The following is a 22673-nucleotide window of genomic DNA, read 5'->3' as shown; positions in this document are numbered from 1 at the left end:
AATGTTTGTGATGTGATGCGCACATGGGTAGAAAGTCCATCAGTGCACGGCCGGAGATCGCACCTAAGGAATGAGAGTAGCACGGACAAGTCCCTAGGCAAACACTGCTTCACTCAAAACGTGTAGTTATTAAATAATGTAATAAATTTATGTTTATACTACAGAAGTTTTATGTATATGGGTAATTTGAACCGAGAACTATGAACAAAATTGCAATAATTATAAATACAAAATGCCCAAAGGTATAGGTTATTTATACTGTACGAAACGATTGAGTTTCATAGTTGCACTTTCTGAATTTGTGGCTTGTTCGTGTAATTGTAGCTTTGAAACAACCAAAGTTATAAAGTTCCTACAATCGATATTATGCTGTTAGCCATACTCTGTTATGAAAGTTTTGGATAAATTTTAATAATAACAAGGTTTATTATGCTGCAGTGGACATAATGTTAATTAGAATGTGAAATAGTAACTAATTTACCAGAATTATTTCATTTGTATGCAACACTTTTCTATTGTATTTTTTGTATATGATATGTTATTTATAACTACACACACAGGACATATATTTCTTAAAGATTCAACTGCATCTTCGAGGACACGCGATTTTGTCGCCATAGATAGGACACTATGTATGTATGTATTTATTAAAGGATTCACAGAATAATATAAGAATGAACTAAATGTTATGTGTCAAAATCTTATGAACATTTGACAGAAGAGAGTGATTTGTACTATGATGTCCTAACAATTATGAAAACTAGTACGCTACAAAAATATATTATGTTCTAGAATCTAGATTATTGATTATTATCAAAGTGGTCATGCTAGACCCACAGCCGTCCATGGGTGACTCGACGGGGTCTACGTTAGCGTAAATAGAAAATGGGGGTGTATAATTCGTATTCGTCGTCCACGAAAGTTGAATTACAAGAAAATATATCTTTTTTCTCGAATGGGAAATTCTAAAAAAAAACAAAAGAGAATTTTTGCTTGTGCTGTGTGCTGGAAAACGTTGCCTTTGACATCCACTCAAAGCACAATCAATTATCACTTATTTTTCGAAAAATGTTAATTCGTGTTTTAACTAAGCTGCATCGCAAATTTAACGTTAGATCTAATAATTAATTTTTTGTTAATATGGTAGAAATGCCTGCCACAGGAAAACAGAAAGATTTTCTTCATTATCTGTGAAAACAAAAATGGGAACCTCTGGTCCACACCATAATTTGTATAAAATTCACTCTTTGTAGGTTTTGTTGTTAGTAAAAACAGCCATAAAAGTATAAGCGATAGTTGAATGTTAGATACTTAATCACTTAAACTTCAGGGACGATCGATTCAGTCCGCAAAAAACTAATTGAAATCCCTCTTACAACTTTAATTTGCTAAGAAACTCCTCGCAACAAAATAACAAGTTGACGTCAACTTAATTTATGGGCGAATTTCTTTTATTAAAACGTCCGCATGTTTTGAATTTTAAGTGCTTCTCGGGTAGTATTGCGTTTAGTACGTGTGTTATTGTGTTATGGCGTTTACGTATTTAAATCTAATATAGGAAACCCTACATTTTGATAATATAATGTACTTTTTAATGCATCTATTGGATTCCACGCCTCAGAAACTGTATCAGAGAGAGAGGTTATCTAGATCAGTGTGTCCAAACCTTTGCCTTTCTAAAATTCCTATTCCAACCCCCTCCCCCCTATGTAACATTGTAACATACATACTTTTTTATATACAAAATTGAATAGAATTTTTCACTTATGAAACTCTTGTTAAATAATAGGTTTATAGGACACAGTAAGTAAATCTTTCAAAACATATAATGAAATTCAATTTCCAAATAATATTAAGAAATTTTCGAATAGCCCTTAACAATCAAATTGCCCGACGTTAGGAAACACTGATCTAGATCAAGGGAATCGTTTGAGTAAGATTCACAAGAAAGATGTTTCTGAATAAACACTTTTTTAGCCAGCTGTTATACATTTTAAATGTATTAAGTAAGTAATCAATAAGTACGGTACGGCTTAGATGAAGGTATGTTATGCATCCACAAAATAACATAACATATGCGTCAAATAATTTAGTCAAAACTATCGTGCTCTTAAGGAAATATTTTGTAGTTGAGTTCGACGCATTGTATAAACTTAAGTTGTATTGAGCTACATAAAACATTCTTGAACTGTACGAGAGTCAAGGATCTCCATTATCCTGGGGTCAATGAGTTCATTTCTTACGCCAAAAAGAAAATAAGTGTTTTGTGTACTTTCAGTAATTATTTATGTTAGTTTTCTAGTTTTTTTTAAGAAGATATTAATAACTTAAGACATTGATATCAAAAAACACCATATTAAATAGTATATATAATACCAGTGGCGCTACAACCCTAAATGGGTCTTGCACCCAGATTGCATCCGTTTATTTTTATCATTCATAGATATTTATTGACAACCGATATGTCTCTGGTTACCTCACGAAGTTTCCCGTCACCGTACAAGCGAGAGTTAGATGCGCACTTAGACAGAAAGTGCACAGCCGGGGTTCGAACCAACCTCCTCCTCGACCTTCGTTAACCTTCGGTACCTGCCACTTTTTACTGGTTGTAATTCTCTTGAAAAATATTTATGTAAATGCCTTGATGATATATTATTATTGTTGTATAAATATTTGATCGTTTCCTTTGGATGTTCTCGCTGCGCGATTATTGTAATTTGTGTGAAGTTTCATGAAACTTGTGCCAAGGAGCCAAAATTGGCTCTCATCAAAAGTTTTTGCTCCTGACGTGCTTGATATGAATTTGCTATTGAACGTGCTGTTTCAATACGGATATTTTAATATATTCTCTCTTTTACAAAGATTGCCTAGCGTGATATTCTTAATGATGTTCAAGTGACAGCGACGTCAAATTAATTGAGATCATGTCGAAACTATTTTCATCCGGCAGAAGAGGGCTATTCGTGCAATCTATAATTTAAAATGTAGGGATCTCTTAGAGATAAATTCAAGGAACTTACCTATATACTTACCTTTCCTTCGCAATATATTTATGAAAATATTATGTATTTATACAAAAATAGTGATAAGTTTACTAGAATAGAACATACGCACAATGTTAATACTCGGAACAAACGCAGGCTGCAATTTCCCCGTACTAGACTATCTAAAGTTAGTAATTCTTTTTTGGGAAAAGGGATACTCGCTTCTTTAATAAAATCCCAGAGGCTCTTTTATCTCTGCCTTTTAATAAATTTAAGAAATGTATTAAAGAAAAGCTGTGTAAAAAGGCTTACTATAAAGCTACTTCTAATTAATTTGCGATATTTATTTTACAATAAGTGTTGTTTGATGATTTTCTATATTAAAAGAATACCGCGAGTTTTTTACGCCGGCTTTTTCTCTCGGCCTACACCCTCTGTCTTCTTTGCCGATGAGTGGATGAGGAATGCCTACAATTTCAAATTTAATGACGTGGAATAAGTATCAAGCACTCAAACAAAACGTGTTACTATTTTATAATTTTACATTTCTTACCTTCATTTTGAGAAAAGATATTTTAAAGGAACGAAAGATCTTGCCGTTATTTAAAAACGTTATTTTAAAACAGGTATAAGTAATTATCATATATAATGTAACAACGCTTAATTTACTGTGTTATTCTTAGATAACTGCTTTGTAACGTTGGGTATAGGTCTTGTTATCTTGAATAACAGGTCTTCAGCTCAAGAAACGCCTTGAATTTAAATTCTCATTTTCAGACATTGATCAATAAAGGCTATATAAATATGGCGGTATAGTTGTAGTAAGCTTTGCACTTAAGTAAAAATTTTCACCCACAGCGGAAAATGAGTACGAGGTAGGGGGAAGTTTGAGTAAAACCTTAAAAAAATAAGGTAAGATAACAAACAAACCTTAATGAATGATTTCCAAACGATTCGAGCAATTGTTGCACTTAAACATAAATAGAAAAATATATAGCTTCACAACTAGTAGTCAAAAGCACGGCCTTAGGGATGCTTTTAACTTGTGAGCAAGATTTTACGATAGATCTGTAATGAAAAATCCTGATATGGCCCTTATTAAAATAAATAAAGACTATATAGCATGTTAAATATATTTTGATGATGACGAGATATAATTACTCGTTAGGCTGTGCAGCTTATATTTTTGACAGGTAGTTTGTCAAGCACGATGGCAAACAAAATCAAACATTTTTTTTGCGTAACATTGAAATGTATGCAATGGATTAATAATAAACTGTACTTGAATGAGTATTATTAAATATATACCGTTTATCTATATGTAGAGATACGAAGATCCTATGAGTCTTATTGAAGTGAAAACTTCTTTAGCGGCGTTGTACACTTTTTTTGAAATGGGATTTTTTTTTAAAGTCGCGTCAGGACACGTGACCTGATCGAAAATTCGTAAGACGGGTGGAAAGTAGACAGCTGGCGCGGCGTATTTAATGTAATATAAATTGTCATGTTTGTGTACGATAGCGCAATAAATAAATATTGTATTCTACCACATAAATGATAGTACTTTAATACTGATAATTAAAGTAATTCGTGGAAAATTATTCCCTAACCATTCCAAAATATCAAAAATGCACAACGTTAATATCCAAGTTTTCACTTCTGCCGGCACTTCCGGAGTGCAACGTCGTTTTTTTTTGGTGTGAATTCTTTCATGGCTAAGATTTTTAAACCAAACGGTCTAGATCGGTTCACTAACGCAGTAGCTATGTTTGATCATATATAAAAATCGATTTGAAGTCGATTAAAATTGGGTAGCTATGACGGGAAAGGTAACCTGAAGATATGTTACTCCTATAATTGGTACATACTACCAATTATAGTAACTACGTTATTAGCACCACCGATTATTTAACGAAAATAAGAGCAGATCTTTGATGAAATTACTTGATCGAGTCTTTCCTCGAATACGGAAAAATATTAATTAATTAATAACGTACAAAGAGGAGAGTACATACTTGAACTATGACAGACACGTGTAGAAGTCAAGTTTTCCTATTTAAAGACTAGCTTAGAGCACATTAATCCAATTAATTTATTAAGTCAGAATGTTGGACACATTTGATTGACATTTACACACATATATATATAACTCATGTATGTGTTCGGTGTATAGCGCAATTATGGGAAGTATTAATCTACCGAACGTGTGAGGGTGTCAGCAGCTGGACAATCTATGATTAAGGATTAATCCAGCTATAATGATATACTTATACTTATATATCATTATAGATATACCAGCTATTAATTTTGTTATTGTACATTCTATTGTAAGTTTGATTGATTTATTAATATTCACAATTTTAACCACAGATTTAGGGATATTTTCTAACTGAAAATCTATATAATATATTCTATCTATATTATACATAATTGGTACCTACACATAAGATATAAGAATACTCCTTCTAAGAATTTTTGGTTATGCCCTAGCAGTCTCTAAATGCGGAAATTCAGCGCTTTCTCTAAAGTTTATGTATCTATTATATATTTTTATTATTATAAACGAGATCAATTCGTTTTTCTGTCTTTGTCACATCGGAATAAAAAAATAAGAGCGGATGTAATTATATATTCACCTAGATATTCCGCTACATTAATCATGACTTTTCATAGAATACATATTGACATTGGTTCCAATACAGAGTTCAATAATTGGAAATTTATTATATTTGTAACATTATTTATCTACGACGTCGTTTGTCCACATTTTTAGCAAAAGTATATTGGTTATTTATATCCACAAAGCTAGCTAAGTGTGAGTTAGCGTACACACATGTATCACGACTCATACATGGCGGTTTCCACACGGTGTTTTCCTTTACCGTAGCTTAAAAAAACGGGACAGTCAAGATTCTAACATATGACCTCTCTAAAAAATTAAAGGCATTCAAACAAAACACAGATTTACTACTATCCTCGACATACCAATATGTTCGATACAATTTTTCCTTTTAAAAGCCTTTTAGTTTATAGCATAGATATGCTCCACTACTGCTTTCAGAATATCTGAAAATGTAAATCGTTCTAACACTGAAGGCTTATTTACATGACAAGTGCCAGATGCGACATGATACGACATATTACCTCTCACACGTATTCCAATAACATCTTTGATAAGGTTTGACAAAAAAGGTACAAATATGTTATTATAATCACTCAAATATACCTAATAAGCTGGTAATCATTAATTGAAGAATAAAGGTCCGATTCACAGTGTCAATTTGATTGACAGCTAGATAGTAAATTCATTGTTAAATTGTGTCTTCTTCTAAGTCCTGTTTCAAAAGCTAACATTTATTTTCACTGTTTAGATAGAGACTTGATCCGTTTTTCTCTTGTTCTTTTCATTGCAGCGTCAGTTATATTACTATTATTATTATTGGTAATTTATTATATATGTAACATTATTTATCTATGACGTCGTTTGTCTACATTTTTAGCAAAAGTATATTGGTTATTTATATCCGCTAAGCTAGCTAAGTGTTAGTTAGCGTACACACATGTATCACGACTCATACATGGCGGGGTCCACACAATGTTTCCTGTACCATAGCTTAAAAAACTGGACAGTCAAGATTCTAACATATGATCTCTACGACCTCGTGAACAAACGTGTGGGTATTCAATTTAAAAATATAAAGGAGACCTATTATAAACAAGTATTTGTGCAAAAAAAGAATGTCACCAAAGTTATAATTAGATATAAAATAAATAACATTGCTGAATATTATCGCGTCATAATTTCAACGTTTAATAAATTTCATTTCTGTTACGTTTTCGCCTTTTTGTTTCATGCTAGCTTTCATTCTGAAAAATAAAATAATATATTTAACTAGTAATTCTGCCTTGGAGTAACTATATTTTTTAAATATCCCTGTGTTATTTGGCTCTTGCCACTAAATGAAACAACAAGTGGGCAGCTTGTTACATAATTTTCAGTTAGTTAAATCGTTTTATGAAAAGGACTTGACTATATTTGTGTTTAATATTTAGTTATATTTTGGAGGTTATTCACGAGTTATTACTCATGAGAGTTTAATTTTTGAAAGTCGGTGCCAAATCATAATTGACAAGTTTTTATCATTTTCGTTAGACTACCCTTTTTGCTGGCTACTGTTCATGAAGCCAGATTTAACGATTTACGATTGTTTATATTATACATTGATTTATTGACACGACTACTTTTTTGACATATTAAACGTGTAAACATTTTAAATCAACAGCTACTTTCTTATTTATAATAATATATCAATAACTAAATTTTATAAGCGTAAATAATTTCATACTTTATAACTTGATAATATATAAGTTTATTATTTATAATTTTAAAATAATAATAATAATTTTAAATGTAACTATAACAATTAACCAGTAAAAAATTTTCTTTAAATATTCAAACTTCGAAATTTAGATAAGAATTTGACAATCTGTTATTTCCTAAAGAAATTATTATAAAACGTTTTGTTTAATGGTTCTTTTATTATTAAAAATCGAGAATGTTTACCCATCCTTCAGTGATGTATCAAATCAGACAATATAATTAGGCTGATAACCAATATCCAGAACATATGAACCATTTGAAGCTGAACTAACGTGTACAAAGCCAAGTCTATAATCTCTGGTTTCGCACTATTGTGCGGTGCTCTGTGACAATTTATTGTAAGCTGTTTATACTCTGTGGATTTTACTGCAACATTGTTATCTGAACTTTAATAATAAAGATTGTCACGACACGTAATAAAATAACCACAGTTATAATCACATTGTTTATTACTTCGAAATATTATTAAGAAATTAAATGTGTGTTCGTGTGTCAAGAAAAAACATTTAGTTTTACAGTTTAATTTAAAGTTTACTAAAGAAGCAAAGAACCTCAAATGGGTGTGTTTTAACAAAATTGAAATGAAAAACACACATTACTTAAAAGCGTCGTGGTTTTATAAAATATATTTCTACTATTGTAATTAGGAATTTAAAAAGCAATACGTTATAATCTTAAAGACGGCACATAGTTCGTCAATTAATTAAAATTTATAAAGGGGTGACATCTGACGTACGTCACCCTAATAGAGCAACCAGGGACCCCTATATCAAAAGTATAGAGCTTCCAAGATAACTTTCCTAATGTGCTGTATAATTTTCCTCAAACGCGGTGCCCTCAAAGGACATTGTTTCCTGTTTAAGCAGGTGCCTCGGCTCCATACAACTTGTTATAAACTTAATGTTAAAAAAGTATTTTTAAACTTAAACGATCTAGAACGAATTTGAATTTTTTTATACTTTGGAGTTTGAAGTTAGTTTTTCATTTAGTTCACAGTAACTGAAGAAGAATAAAAGCAGTATTTATTCGCGTAATAGTCCTTGTTTCAAGACAATTTAATGATAATATTAGCAAATTATACCGTAGGTGTAGTAAAGCATATCCAGGAAGTTCTTGAGTTCGATTACCGGCAAAAAAATAAATACAAAACTGCTCAATTACTTGCCCACAAATTTACTATGAAATAGTCATTGTAAAGTCAGTAATCAAATATATTAGAATCTTAGGGACAGTTCCTTTTTTTGATATATTGTCAGTTTAATATTAGTTGCAATAAATAGTGGAAATTCTATATTACACATATTACTATAGTAATTTTGTCCAAACTAAGTCTTAAAAAGAAAGCAATACAAATACTTTTAACAAAAAGTAATCGTAACAAAAAGTCCATTCAGTTAAAGTGAAGGAAAAAGAGAAAAATATTCTGATTCAATAATGTTTTTTAAGAAAAGAATCAGAAATTCCTGTAATAAGAATATTAGATTCAATTTATCTGCGTAAACATCGTTCAAAGAGTATTGAACGATAAATGTATGAATGAACGAAGGTAATGTTACGAATGGAATAGAAGCCTGATGAATCAACGGTCTTGTTTGCTGAACGAGATTGCCTTCAGGTATTAAATAGGAACGATTTTTCAATATTAGTGCGGTATTCAATCTTCACAATAGTTTTCTTTTCTCAAATAATGGCTATAATAGATTTCTTAGACTTATTTAAATTTAAGTTGTATTATATTTAAATAAAGAACCAGTCAAACTGTGTTCCTCCTTCTTTCTCTAATCTCGCGTTTATAGGTTACAAAAATTTTAACGAACATTACAAATATTATTAAGGTTGTTTAAATAATGCGTCAATGGTCAAACTGTTGAATATTAAACAGTTAATAAAATAATAAGTCTACTTTAGTTATCACCATGCTATATTTTATTTTCCAGTCAGGCAATACTGTCTTTAATTTTTTATCCGTTTTCGTAGAATTTCGTTGGGTACATAATGAGATCCTTACTAACCACTAGCTCCCTTACCGATAAAAATGGCTGACTATATTGATTTCTCTCTCGGCTTACTTAGCTTTCTCAGCTGAACCGCCTTCAATCTATAAAAGTTGTTAAAAAAAATATTACCCTCTTTTAAATATATTTATAATCTTATCTACCTACTTTTTAAACTGGTAAATTCTTTATTATAAAATGTCTACTAGGACTAATAATTAAAACACTCAGCGCGGTTTACAAATATCATACTTTTATTTAGTTATTAAAAAACGTGCGATGATCCCTTTATTAATAACAGTCTAATAGTAAATCTATGAGCATTGCTCATTACAATCTTAAGACAATTAAAAAAAAAATGTGCGTGTACTAGTGTACACACGTTAGAAGTGAAACTTCTTTATGACCTTATTTTTCGAAAAATTATCTATATGCAACTAACTTTACAGAAATTGGTTTAATAAAGTTAAATTAGATAAAGTTTAACAAAAGGCTTTTAATATCACAGACTTGAATACAAATAATACAATTATTTCATTTTACCTTATTACCACTATCTTAGTGACTATAGTTATTACAGAATTTCATAAATTGTAATATAATTTTTAGTATCATTGTTATAGTTACCTATTATAAATTTTTGTTATTAATGGTTTAGAATCTCTTCGAATCAACCGTGGTAGGGACGAGAAAAAGACGCGCGTAACGGTCAAATGTGACGCGTAACCGACACATGTGACGCGTAACCGAAAAATGTTACACTAAATTTTTTTCCAACCCCGATAAAGAAGTTTCACTTCAAAAACAATTTCTGAAATGATAAAGTATGTGGGTACATCAAATATTTGTCAAATATTTACACTACAAGTTATATTTCTAGTTTGATAAATTCTCCACAAACGAAGCCGTGGAGATCGACTAGTATATTCGTTAACATCAAAAATCACGTTAAACCACTTATAAACATGTTCTCGTTCTGTCAGTATGGAAAAATTTAAAAGAATTTCCACGAACGCTGTAACTTTATTTTCTCGTTTCTGCGATAAGGATATCTCAACCGTAACTAGAAACAGCTGAAACGATTTGGTTTTTTCAAAGTTTAGTGTATAAAATTATAAGTTGCTTCGTACATTATTAGAAGTCAGGATTTTCCAATGTGCCATCTAAATAAGTATCAATAATACTTTAAACACGATAACTTATTAACTCCTAATGATAAAATCAAATATATAGGGCAAATATGTAAGTTTTTTTCCCTTTGATTTCCTACACTAAAGTTAGTGTAGGAAATCAAAGTAGTACCATTCGTTTTTGTTTTGTTTACTAACCTAGCAACTATGACCAAATATTACTCATCCAAAATAGATTCTAATTTTGATTGTGATTCCCTATAAATGAATATTATTATTATTAAAATCTTTACTCACAATGCGCTCATACATTCTAACAATATTGGCTCGTGCATACTACCAAAAGTGTCTCGTTATTAAGTAATGAATAAATGTAAGCTGCTGCACCAATTTTAATAATTATTTCAGTATTACACATCTAAGTTTAGACTTAGATGAATACGGGGAATAATATTAAGTTTTTTCTTGAATTAATAGTTTATTCTTTGTTCTTTGCTCACGTATACGCCACCGCCCAGTAAACCGGAGACAAAAGACCGTATCACATGTAATCCAGATTTTGGATGGTCTCCAAAACATTTCAGCCCCGTACGAGATTGTCGATTAAATTTTCATGACACCGCGAGAAATTGTCACTTTTGAAGGACAAAAACGGATTAGTATCGTTTCTGTAATTTTATAATATGATATGCCGGTGATACCTCATTACTTACGTAAATTACGTGACGACCCCATCGCCCACTGGTTATTCAGAGGTTATTTCATCAGCGCTAACAGTCAACTCCTTCCTAGTGGAAGTGCCATGCAGTTGCCTTCGGGCTTCAGCCAAATGGGCAGGCGCGACCGGGGCAGTACCACTGTCTCTCAGAAAACTGGCGTGAAGTTTGCCTTATTGTACTCATGAATCGTGCGGTGAGAGAGATTCCATAAGAGCCCATCCCCCCTCTCCAAGAAATATGAAGTAGCGGAACAAACAGGAACTACCCCAGGGTACCACACGCGATCGCGGTGGAGAATGCCACTCTGGGCGTCCTCCACAGGCTGCCCTTCTTATTCTAGGGGGCAATTCTGCGCTCTACGATCAACATAAGTCAATGACTAATCGATTTTTAAGCATTGTTATCATATCCACTAATGTTATAAAGAGGTTTGATTGTATGTTTGCATTAAATTGATTGTTTTTTTTTCATCACCATAATTCAACCCAACGTGAAAATGACAAATAAAGATTCTTATATCGGGTAACACTATTGACAATGGAGCAAATTGATTTTCTAAAGATTTATAGAAGACAACAATGTCTACAATAAAGTTCGTGATATCATAATATGTCTTACAAAAAAATATTATGTTTTCATTTAAAAGCCTATTAACCGAGATAAGCTTTAAGCTATAGAACATCGTGCTACGACCGAATTAATTCGCGTGAAACCGCAGAGCACAGATACTCGTATAAATAAAAGTAGAAACATAAACATATGCTTACCTCGTTTTATAATAAAATTAAATATAGCACGGCGTTAATTCATAATATTCAGTTTTCTGTTAGAAATATCTTGTATAATGTTCAAATAAATGCATATATGCTTCTGAACAAAGTATATAAATTCGTACAATTTACCGTTAAAATTTAGATTAGTTAGATTCACCCTTAGTTATTAGTAAGGATACTTTGTGATTTGCAGTGATTAAGAAATAAAAAATTATTTTCGCTAACAACAGCACCCACATTATTAGTACCCACATATTATCTATGCTTGAATACGTTTATGTACCTACTATTATTTATGAGAGCTTTGCTTACTTTTCCTGACAAGAGGAAGTGGGGGAGGGGGGATAAATTGCAATAAATCTGCTTACGTAATACTTAGCCCGAGTATCCTAGCTAGCTGATTGGCAGTCTTACTTAATAACATAATTCTTATTAACTTAACTCGATAATTTTATACATAAATGATTTTTTTTGTTTCAGAAAACTTCAAAATCATCCAGAGATGTCGTTAGTGAAGATAAAATATAAAAATATCCAATAGTGACCTACATCCAACAAAATATGTCACAAATCATTGCTACCCTGAGGCTAACTAACTGTTAGTCAAAGTTTTGTAAGTGAAATACAATGTGAACAGTGAAAATGGTGAAAATGACATTATACGCAGTGATTATTTGTATCTGCACAATGTTCCAGTTTATAGGTAAGTAGATTTTTTATCTAATAGCGCATAAAACCAAACCCTAATTCTACCGGGTTATATAAACCCGTAGGTTTGAGTAAATTATAATCACTGTTATTACAATTACATTGATTTATAACTAGAAAAAGTCATATAAAATGTTCTGGTCGCTAATGTCAAAGAGCGTGGAATTAACAAGGACAGTAATATAAAAAGGATTAATAATAATATAATAGGCGCAAAAATATTTTCAAGATTTCTCATCCGTAGTTTTCAATAATCAAAACCAACTTATTGAAGAATGGATGCTCCGAGACAAAAAAATATCTCAGACAAGAGTATAAAGATTTTGAGTATAAAAATGAAATTCATGTGAGACCTGTATTGTTCACTACCAGAATGCTAATTAGTGCATTCCAGGCCTTTTAAGAATTGGTACGCTCTTTTCATGTAATATGCTAAATGTGTTTGAAAATTGGGCAACTGGTACCAAAGCATGAAAAATGGTAAGTAGAAATTCGTATTTTGCCTCGACGTCCGAATAAGTTTTCGAAATTTTTCAATAAATAAACCGTAGAAATCGATAATCAAATCACACAAAATGCCAGATATTATTTATTTTAAATAATATGACTCACAATAATATCTTCTCTATAAAATATGACTTGTGAACCTGTATATACTGCAATCCCCGGAATTCTTTTGATCTCTGTACGGAATTCTTTAAAATTCACATTCCATTTTTGAATGAGTATACCAGCTTTGTAACTTAACTTAGCATAAATGTTTATCATCTAACCTTTTTGAACCAGCCTTAGAAATAGAAATAGTTTTTAATTTTTATGTATTGATCACCTGTGTTTAAGTGAGATGTATAAACATCTTACGTTTGTTTTTGTCCTCAAAGTCTACGGCTTTACATTGAACAGCGTAAAGTCGATGACTATCTAATAAATATTTCTAAAAAGTTCATACAAAGCTTCCCATAGCTGTGTAATTATATGTTATATTAGGGCAGTAATCACGAGGTATGATTTTAATAAATTCCAAAGTAATGCCCGATAGCACGCCATCACGCTAATAAATTACAATCGCCCTAATTTGACGTTATTACGAAATGTTTAATATGAAATTACTGCGTAATGAGTCTCGGAAAACATTCTTCAGGTTTTTGTTATACGTGGGAGTCAGGAGAACTAATATAATTCACAAATATATTGCATTTAATTTATATAAAAAATGATTAAATAAACGTAATTAAAAAGAGTGGCAGAGAGTTTATTGCCAGTTCTTCTCGTCCGTTCTACGTCCTTAATTTGAGAACTGGCAGTAAATGTAAAATTAGAAGCATGTAATGTATATTTCTTTTTTGACGTTCATAAGTGTACATTGTGTTACCTATATGAAATAATTTTTGACTTTTTGAATTGCATTGTAATATTTAAATGCTCAGTATACTGGCGGTGATTTTTATATATCTTGACGTTTGAGTGATCTACAGTAGTGTACAGGGAGCTTATTAAAATAACAGTTTGATTTTAATGTTTAAGCCTGTTGAAATGTGATCTAATGTATTATGAGTTACGTAAATAATGTAATTAATGCGCGTTAATATCGAACGAAATATGATCAAATACACACCAAATAAGCACCTCGATTTTAGTTTACAATACTAAACATATTATTATAACAGTATTTTGATTCTATCTGATTTGGCCATATTACACGAATTAAGAATATGTGTATACATAAATAATAATATAAATAGTTTCACATCGAATTAAAAATCTCCTCCTTCGAGTTGAGTATACTTAAATGAATTATATATGTAGTATGTTTGTAGAACCAGCTGGAAATGAATTAGCGGCCTGCAGAAAAAGAGAATACCAATCACTCAAACGTCTCAGCGTTGCATGTGTCGATGTGCAGCGGTTAGCACTTTATTCAAAGTGACCCTGCACGTTTGTCTCCTTTCCCATAAGAAATGATTTAATTTCCATGCAAAACAAGTCGCTGGGGTTAGCTATTTTAGCAAAATTACTATCTGAGATTTGATTATCTTAAACAATATTAACATAAAAGATGCCAACAGAATTCCTGCGTCAGTTTTATTAAGTAGAAAGCCTAGTGATATAAATATTCACGGAATATTTGTGTGAGGGTCGTAAAATTCGAGGTCGGTACACAATTTTAGCATTCACGAGATTTTCCCTATATGTTGACGCACATAGCAGTAAAGTTCAATTAAGTATGATTATTTTTAATTTTGTATAGTATAGTAAAGTCTGTTAAGATCCCAGGTGAGTGATTTGCTAGAAGTCATATCATTGCGTCTGGCGCAATTTGTAGAGTAAATTTTACTTGACAGTTGACATTGACAGATGACTTTTGTACTTGATAGGCTTGCATTTCAAAGGTGAAGGAAGAATATATATTATATATATTTAAGAACATTCCATGTTTTCAAAACCACTTTAATTATATTCGATGTCAATTGTCAAAGTTAATTTTTCCGCTAAACAAAAACAATTTCTTTAAACTATTTAGCAGATTACGATTAAGTTTATTCTAAGACACATTGAATATTGGAAATTTAGTGACAAATCATAGTAAAATTCATTCAAAACTTTAATTCGAAAGTGAAACCGCGAAGCATTTTAAAATCGAAAAATCACACATAATATAATGGTGAACAAAGTACTACAAGTACATAAAACTCCTATAAAACGTGAATGTCTAATTTATCTTCTTTGAAGCAAAAGAAATGGGTTCGTAAATTCCCACAGGCACTTGTTAAAGTCGACATCGAAATAATATGTTCCTTTTATTTATATAGAAATTAGTTAATACTTAAATTACTTGAGAACTTGATTTCCTTGGAACATAATGAGGCTTTTGCGGAATAAATTAAATCGCAAACTAAGCTTTATACATACATTCACAAGCTTTTACCGTTGGATTAATAAACATTTATTCTTCTAAGAAAAGACGAAATTTGCCATTTAAGGTAGTTATTTTTACCTTTATCTCAACTGTAGCACATCATAGAAGCTTAAAATTTCTTTCTATAACACATATGTATTCATTTTTATAGAAAAAAATAACGGAATAACAGAGTACCGAGATGAATCCGGTCCGCATCACTAGTTATTTCAATTTATTTTATATCACAAGAGAATAAGCTTAGTTGGTCATAAATATAAAGTATTTTATTCTTTTAAGTACATAGCTATGAAAGGCTTTATTGAGCAATATTTTTCATACAAGATGTATTGTGGAATATAGATGTTATGCTTATTGTATTTGTATACAAGCAGTTGTTATACAAGTATGGTATTAATAGGTATTTCTTTACTGACATGTCATAAGTGTACATTTTGATACCTATCTGATTAAATGATTTTTTGATTTACTTTGGAATGCTCAATTATTATAGGCTTATTAAATCTAAATAACTTTAAAAGATATCCTAATGAGTAATAATAATGACTTACTGAACACCTTTACCTACATGTTTCAAAAACAGATACTTCAAAAAAATAACATTTTAATATATTTAAAATGCATAATCCTCGTCATTCCTGCATTAATTTGTATAGATAGTTAGAGTGCATATTGCGATAGTCAGTTTCAGGGTGTCAGATAAACAACAACAATAACATACGGTTTATTATGTTACCCTGTCCATTACCCTCAAAAATGACATGATAACTAGTTAATTAATTCATTAGAAATTGTCTAACTTTAACACGTACAACGCTTTTTCGTTATTATGTTATCCGTTCTTGGCCTTTCAAATCCTTATAAATATTGACCCAAATATTCTATACAAGTAATAATTCACGATTGTTCGTAAGTACATTAGACGAAGACAAATGAGGGGCTTATCGGGATTGAGAGATGGAACGGCAGGGATAGACAGGTGATTTGATTATGTATAACAGTTAATCAATTTGGCTGACGGTTGATGTACCTATAGACGACTCATTGGTCTAGTGGTTAGTACCCCTGACTGCGAATCCATGGGTCCCGGGTTCGATCCCCGGCTGAGACGAACATCGATGTGATGAGCATTTGGTGTTGTGCTTAGGTCTTGGGTGTTTAAATATGTATTTATATGTCTATCTATCTATAATATGTATGTATATCCGTTGCCTAGTACCCATAACACAAGCTTCACCAGCTTAGCATGGGACTAGGTCAATTGGTGTGAATTGTCTTTAAAAAAAAAAAAAAAAAAATTATAAATTAATTTGGCTTAACATTCTTAAATGAGCAGTGTTGGCCTAGTGGCTTCAGCGTACGACTCTCATACCTGAGGTCGTAGGATCGATCCCCGGCTGTGCACCAATGGATGCTTTCTATGTGCGCATTTAACATTTGCTCGAACGGTGAAGGTAAACATAGTGAGGAAACCGACATGTCTTAGACTCAAAAAGTCGACGGCGTGTGTCAGGCATTGGAGGCTGATCACCTACTTGCCTATTAGATTTAAAAATGATCATGAAACAGATTCAGAAATCTGAGGCGAAGACCTAAAGAAGTTGTAGCGCCACTGATTTATTTTTTTATTTAAGATTATATGTATCTTATATGTATATATATTCTATGTATATTATATAAATATGTGTTTACCTAGGTTGCGGTTGGTTTCACCTGTATTTAATAATTGTGTGACGTAACCAAAACAACATTAATTTTCCATCTCAAACCAGCGATAAGCAACCAAAGATAAAAAGTTATTTTATCGAAACTATGAAACTTATGTCACGTTCAACCTTGTATAGAAACAGTGAAAACAAAAGCATGGAAAATATGTCACGGAAAATTATTTTCCATTTCAAAACATAATCCGATGTTGAAACTATTTTTAACGCTACGTGTTAGTAAGAGTTATGACAAGCGAAAATTATGACTTATAGCAACACATTCATCAATCATTCTGACATGAATATGAAAACGATACAACACTTATTAATGAATTTCTAATACAATTCAACGTTATAATTGGTTTTGTGAATAGGTTTTTCACTTGTTTATATTGTACACATCTGCGAGCGAAGGTTCTAGTGTTGCGTTTTACGATACCGGCTTATTGCTAAAGTAGTTAACTTAGACTGTAGTTCAACTAATTTAAGTCCTGGGATTAAAAATAAAATGCCGTCATGTTAGGGAATGATAAATACCAATTATTAGGTAACGGCTAAACCAATCATTAAAATCGTTATTGGCTTAGAGTAGATCTTATGTATTTAGTGCTTTTTACCGTGCACTTTAAAAGCTTGCTAATAGGTCACCAGTACAAAAGTATTGCGATCATAAAACCCTGCTACTCGTAGTAATAGTATGCAATAAAAAAACATAGATTTCTATTGATTTCAAGTTTTTATTTGTAACTGAAATTTGGAAATATAAGCACAGAAAAGCTATTCATCAATCATTCTGTCCAAATTCAACAATATGAACAAACAATTTACGTACAATTCCTATTATTAGGTACAATACCAGTTGTATTTTTGTTTGATTCATTATTAATTTATTATTTGCATTTTTATTTGTTATTATGTTTGAGTGGTAGTTTGTTTCAAAATTGTAATTTCACCTTATTGACGCACGTTTACCGTTAGTCTAAAATAAAACTTTGAATATCGACGCATATAGAAAACGTTGATAACACATTGTATAAACATCTTGGATTGCATACAATATGTTTTTATAAGCGCGCGAATAAGGTAATAATTTTGAATAACGAACGCCCCACGTGACTTATTATTGTCCAAGTCACGAATAACAAATCCCTGTGACCTACCCACATTTCCACAAGATATAATACCTACCCACACATAACGCATATATTTGCACTTGGTATAAATTGGTCACCCAAAAATGTATCAATAAGTTCATCACTTATCTTCAAGAAAATGATATTCGGTACGGCATATGTTGGCGTGACAAAAAGAAAATGATTACAAATACTGTTCGTTAATGCGAGGCCTATTACTTCTCAGTACCTTAATGTAAGTACAAAGTAATTTCAGACCTCATCACGATTTTACTTCTTACATTAAATATGTAAGAGGCATTGTTACCTTCCATTAATTTTCGTTGGTCCTGGTCCTGGTATTATTCTACTATTATCTTTACCGATTGTATGTATAGGAGAGATTTGTTTTTTTTAACGAATTAAAAATGAACATAGGACCTATTATTTTTTAATCATTTGCGAAACTGAAAGACCAGCCGTGAAATATCAACTAGCTGTAACATTGTTATGTAATTGGCTAATCACTTATAAACTGTTCATTCAAATTATTTGTCTAATTAATTTATCTATGAGTAGTGAGTACCTATAATATAAAAATTTTCATCAACAGGTAATAAAAAGAAATATATAAAAAAACATACTCGTATTTAATCCTGTATTGGCAGATTCACAAATAAGACCGGTTAATGACCACGTGTTTTTGACATAAAGGCGCATTTTATTTTAATAATTTTAATATTTCTTTACACAATTTTATTCATTTACAAAGCTTATGGCTATTAACAGATGAGTTGTTGAGTGCAAATATTAAACCGTTTTTAGGTACAGATAATCTAGAGACATCTAAGTGACTGTCATATAGCGAAAATAATAAGTATTAGTACTTAAAATAATATAAATATATATATACGTATATATATATATATATATATTATTACTATATATATTTATATTATTACTATATATATACTATAGTAAAACCACGATGGTGTATTTAAGCTTTTAAATTACTTAAAGCTTATGCATTGTAAATGCCTAACTTAATATGGGGTAGAATGTGGGTAGTCACAACGTTTACATCGAGTCCTCATAAAATAATAAATTTAAAATAGTGAATCGCAAAAATATACAATAACAAGTAACAATTAGACAATATTAGTGAACTATCTTTCTCTGGAAAAGATAGCTGCTTTGTGGATAGCGGAAGACTTTTCAAAAGTGTGTTGGTGGCTAGAAAATGTGAACAATAAAATATAGTGAATTTGGAATTCAGATTGGCAAATTTCCGACGTGGTTGTTTTGTATATCTGCGACCGAGTTGCTTAAAGAAATTATCGCATAAAGTCGAGGTAAATACGTGCTAATTACTATAAGGAGCATTAATTGCAGTGACATTTGTACTGTCACACTATTGAAGGAGCACTTATTGCTGTGCAATTTCGGAATTCTTTATATTTCCTATATTAAAAAAAATCATATAAAGCAATAATCTATACATTGAATTGGAAGAAAGCGTACCATAAGAAAATAAGGTAAACATTAATGGTTAGTACATCCATTCGTCACAAGAGGGCAGTTTCACCAGGAATATAAAATATCGAACTAAGCATTAAAGTAAATTAAGTACGTTGAAACTTACCCAAAATGGAATCCCAATTAAAAATTCTCTTAGAAAAAATGGAGGAAATGAAACAATCTTTCAAAGAACAAAATGAAGAACTGGCTGAAAAATTCACGAAAAGCCTTTTAAACACTATAGACGAGAAACTCAGTCCTCTTATAGCCGAGAACCAGAAACTAAAAGAAGAAGTGAAAATCTTTCAAACGCGCGTGCAAAACTTGGAAAGAGAAGCAAGGAAGAACAATGTAATACTACATGGCATTGTAGAAACGGAAAATAACGCAGCTGAACTCTGGAAGAACGCAATAGATGTATTAAACGAAACAGCACGAAGAAGCGAAGGGGTGCGCCAGTGGAATCATTGGGAGATTAGCAATCTAAGAAGACTTGGCAAGAAAATTGGAAACAAAATAAGACCAATCCTGGTTACTCTTTCTTTAACATGGCGTAAATACGAACTCTTAAAAAATAATAAAAACTTCCCTCCAAACATATATGCAACGGAAGACTATCCTAAAGATGTCATCTTAAAAAGAAAGGGTCTAAAGCAAAAGAAGGAACAGGAAGAGGAAAATGGAAAAATCGCCTTTATAAGGGTATGATAAGCTGATAGTAAAGGAGAAAGGGTCGACATACTCTAAAAGGAAACGCTCAGAATCCAAATCACCATCTGAAAATAAACAGGAACACAATAATGACATAACGGCTCCCAAGAAAGTAAACAAAACATATAATATATTTCGCTCCAGAGCAAATTCAACGTCAGGACTTGGAGAACATACCAACTAAAAACGATAATAAAACACAGCATACCGAAAAACCAAGAAAATACACAAATAACAATTACCACGCTAAGAAAATACTCCCCAACCCGGCTGGTCCCCGGGGGGAATTAGACCAAAACCCTCCAACATTGAACCAACAACAACATAATAAAGAAAACATTACACAAACTCTACCCAAGCAAAACGTCAACACGAAGATCCCAACATCCAGATACACAAGAATATACATTGCTACCCTAAACGTATTAACACTAAGGGTGAGATCTATAGTGCGCACTTGGACTTTGCTCAGACTTTACTTACGAAAAACACTAAGGTTAGACTATGATTTAGTATATTTATAGACATTTTAACGGTGAGATTAAGCTAAGCTCAAGCTAAGACAGAAATTGATGTTTCATTTCATGCAATACCTACTTTATTATCCTTTAAAAAAGTAAAGAATGGTTATAGTTAAGTCTGAGCAAAGTCTAAGTGCGCTCTATAGATCTCACCCTTAGATCAGATGAAAGCTTATCGGAATTGTCAATAGCATTACAAAACATTAACTGGGATATTCTAGGCATGAGTGAAGTGAGAAGAATGGGAGAAAACATTGTCGCACACCCAGACTTTATACTATATCATATAGGGGAAACCCCAGGAAAACATGGTGTAGGATTTTTAGTTAAAAAATACCTAACAATGCACATAGATGGATTTCATGGTGTATCAGAGCGCATAGCATTATTGAATTTAAAACTACCCGATTACAAGGACCCATGGACCATTATCCAGATCTATTCACCTACAGAACAAGCAGATATGGAAACAATTGGTCAGTTTTACCAAGATTTGAATAAAGCTTTGCAGACATATGCCCACAAAAATATCATCGTGATGGGTGACTTCAATGGTCAAATTGGCGAACGCCAACGGGACGAGGATGCAATTATAGGGCCCTATACATACAGCTCAAAACCTAGAAGCAGGAATGGAAAAATGCTCATAGACTTTGCAATGGAAAATAACTTGACCATATTAAACACCGTCTTCAAGAAAAAGAAAAACAGAATGTGGACCTGGTTGTCACCCGATGGAAAATCAAAAAACCAAATTGACTTTATACTGACCAACAAACATAAATTCTTTCCAAGCATAAATGTCATCAATAACCTAAATTTTAACACCAACCACCGCATGGTCAGAGCTGAGTTAAACTCATCCCAACCCAAGAACCCCAGACCAAAAATAAGTCGAGAAAATATAAAAATTAACAAACATCTGATAGGAGAAATAGCCAACTCACTAAACTCGAAACTTAAAGACTACAAATATGAAACAAAAGACGCCGACACACAGGAGAAATACAATTGGTTGGAAAATAAAATTGTAACCACTACTAAAGAACATAGCAAAAGGAAAGAGAACCTATACAACAGGATGACAGAAAAAACCGTCAACCTCTTTAACCAAAGAGCAATGCTAATAAGTGCGAAAAATACTGGTAGAAATAGAAAAGAAATTGCAAGAATTAGTAAAGAAATAAAAGAAAACATTAGGAAAGACAGGAGACAACATCGTATGGAAACAATAGAGAGACATATTAGACAGACAGGAGGAATAAAGAAGGCGTACAAAGAATTAACTAACAAGAAAGAATGGATTGTTAAGATGGAAGATAGAAGTGGAGCGAAGAAAATTGGTAGACAAGAAATACTCAAAATCGCTACTGACTACTACACCGAACTATACAAAAATAACACAAATAAAAGAGAAATAGACTTACCAGAGAACGAAACGGTTCCTTACATCATGCAGGAAGAAACTGAAAAAGCTATTGACACACAGAAAAATTATA

At 31.8% G+C, this 22673-nt stretch overlaps 1 protein-coding gene across 1 annotated transcript in view; it reads left to right on the top strand.

Moving 5' to 3' along the window:
- The window catches only part of LOC125053276, a 95284-nt gene that overhangs the window by 18146 nt on the left and 54465 nt on the right, over window positions 1-22673 (top strand). Inside the window, exon 2 of the mRNA XM_047654568.1 lies at window positions 12462-12684. Coding sequence (XP_047510524.1) covers window positions 12624-12684 — 61 coding nt within the window. The 5' untranslated portion in view covers window positions 12462-12623. The remainder of the gene's footprint in view (window positions 1-12461; window positions 12685-22673) is intronic.

The sequence above is a fragment of the Pieris napi genome, chromosome 10 (genome assembly GCF_905475465.1).
Source record: "Pieris napi chromosome 10, ilPieNapi1.2, whole genome shotgun sequence".
NCBI classification, from domain to species: Eukaryota; Metazoa; Arthropoda; class Insecta; order Lepidoptera; family Pieridae; genus Pieris; species Pieris napi.
This window is presented reverse-complemented; position numbering and strand designations above follow the sequence as displayed.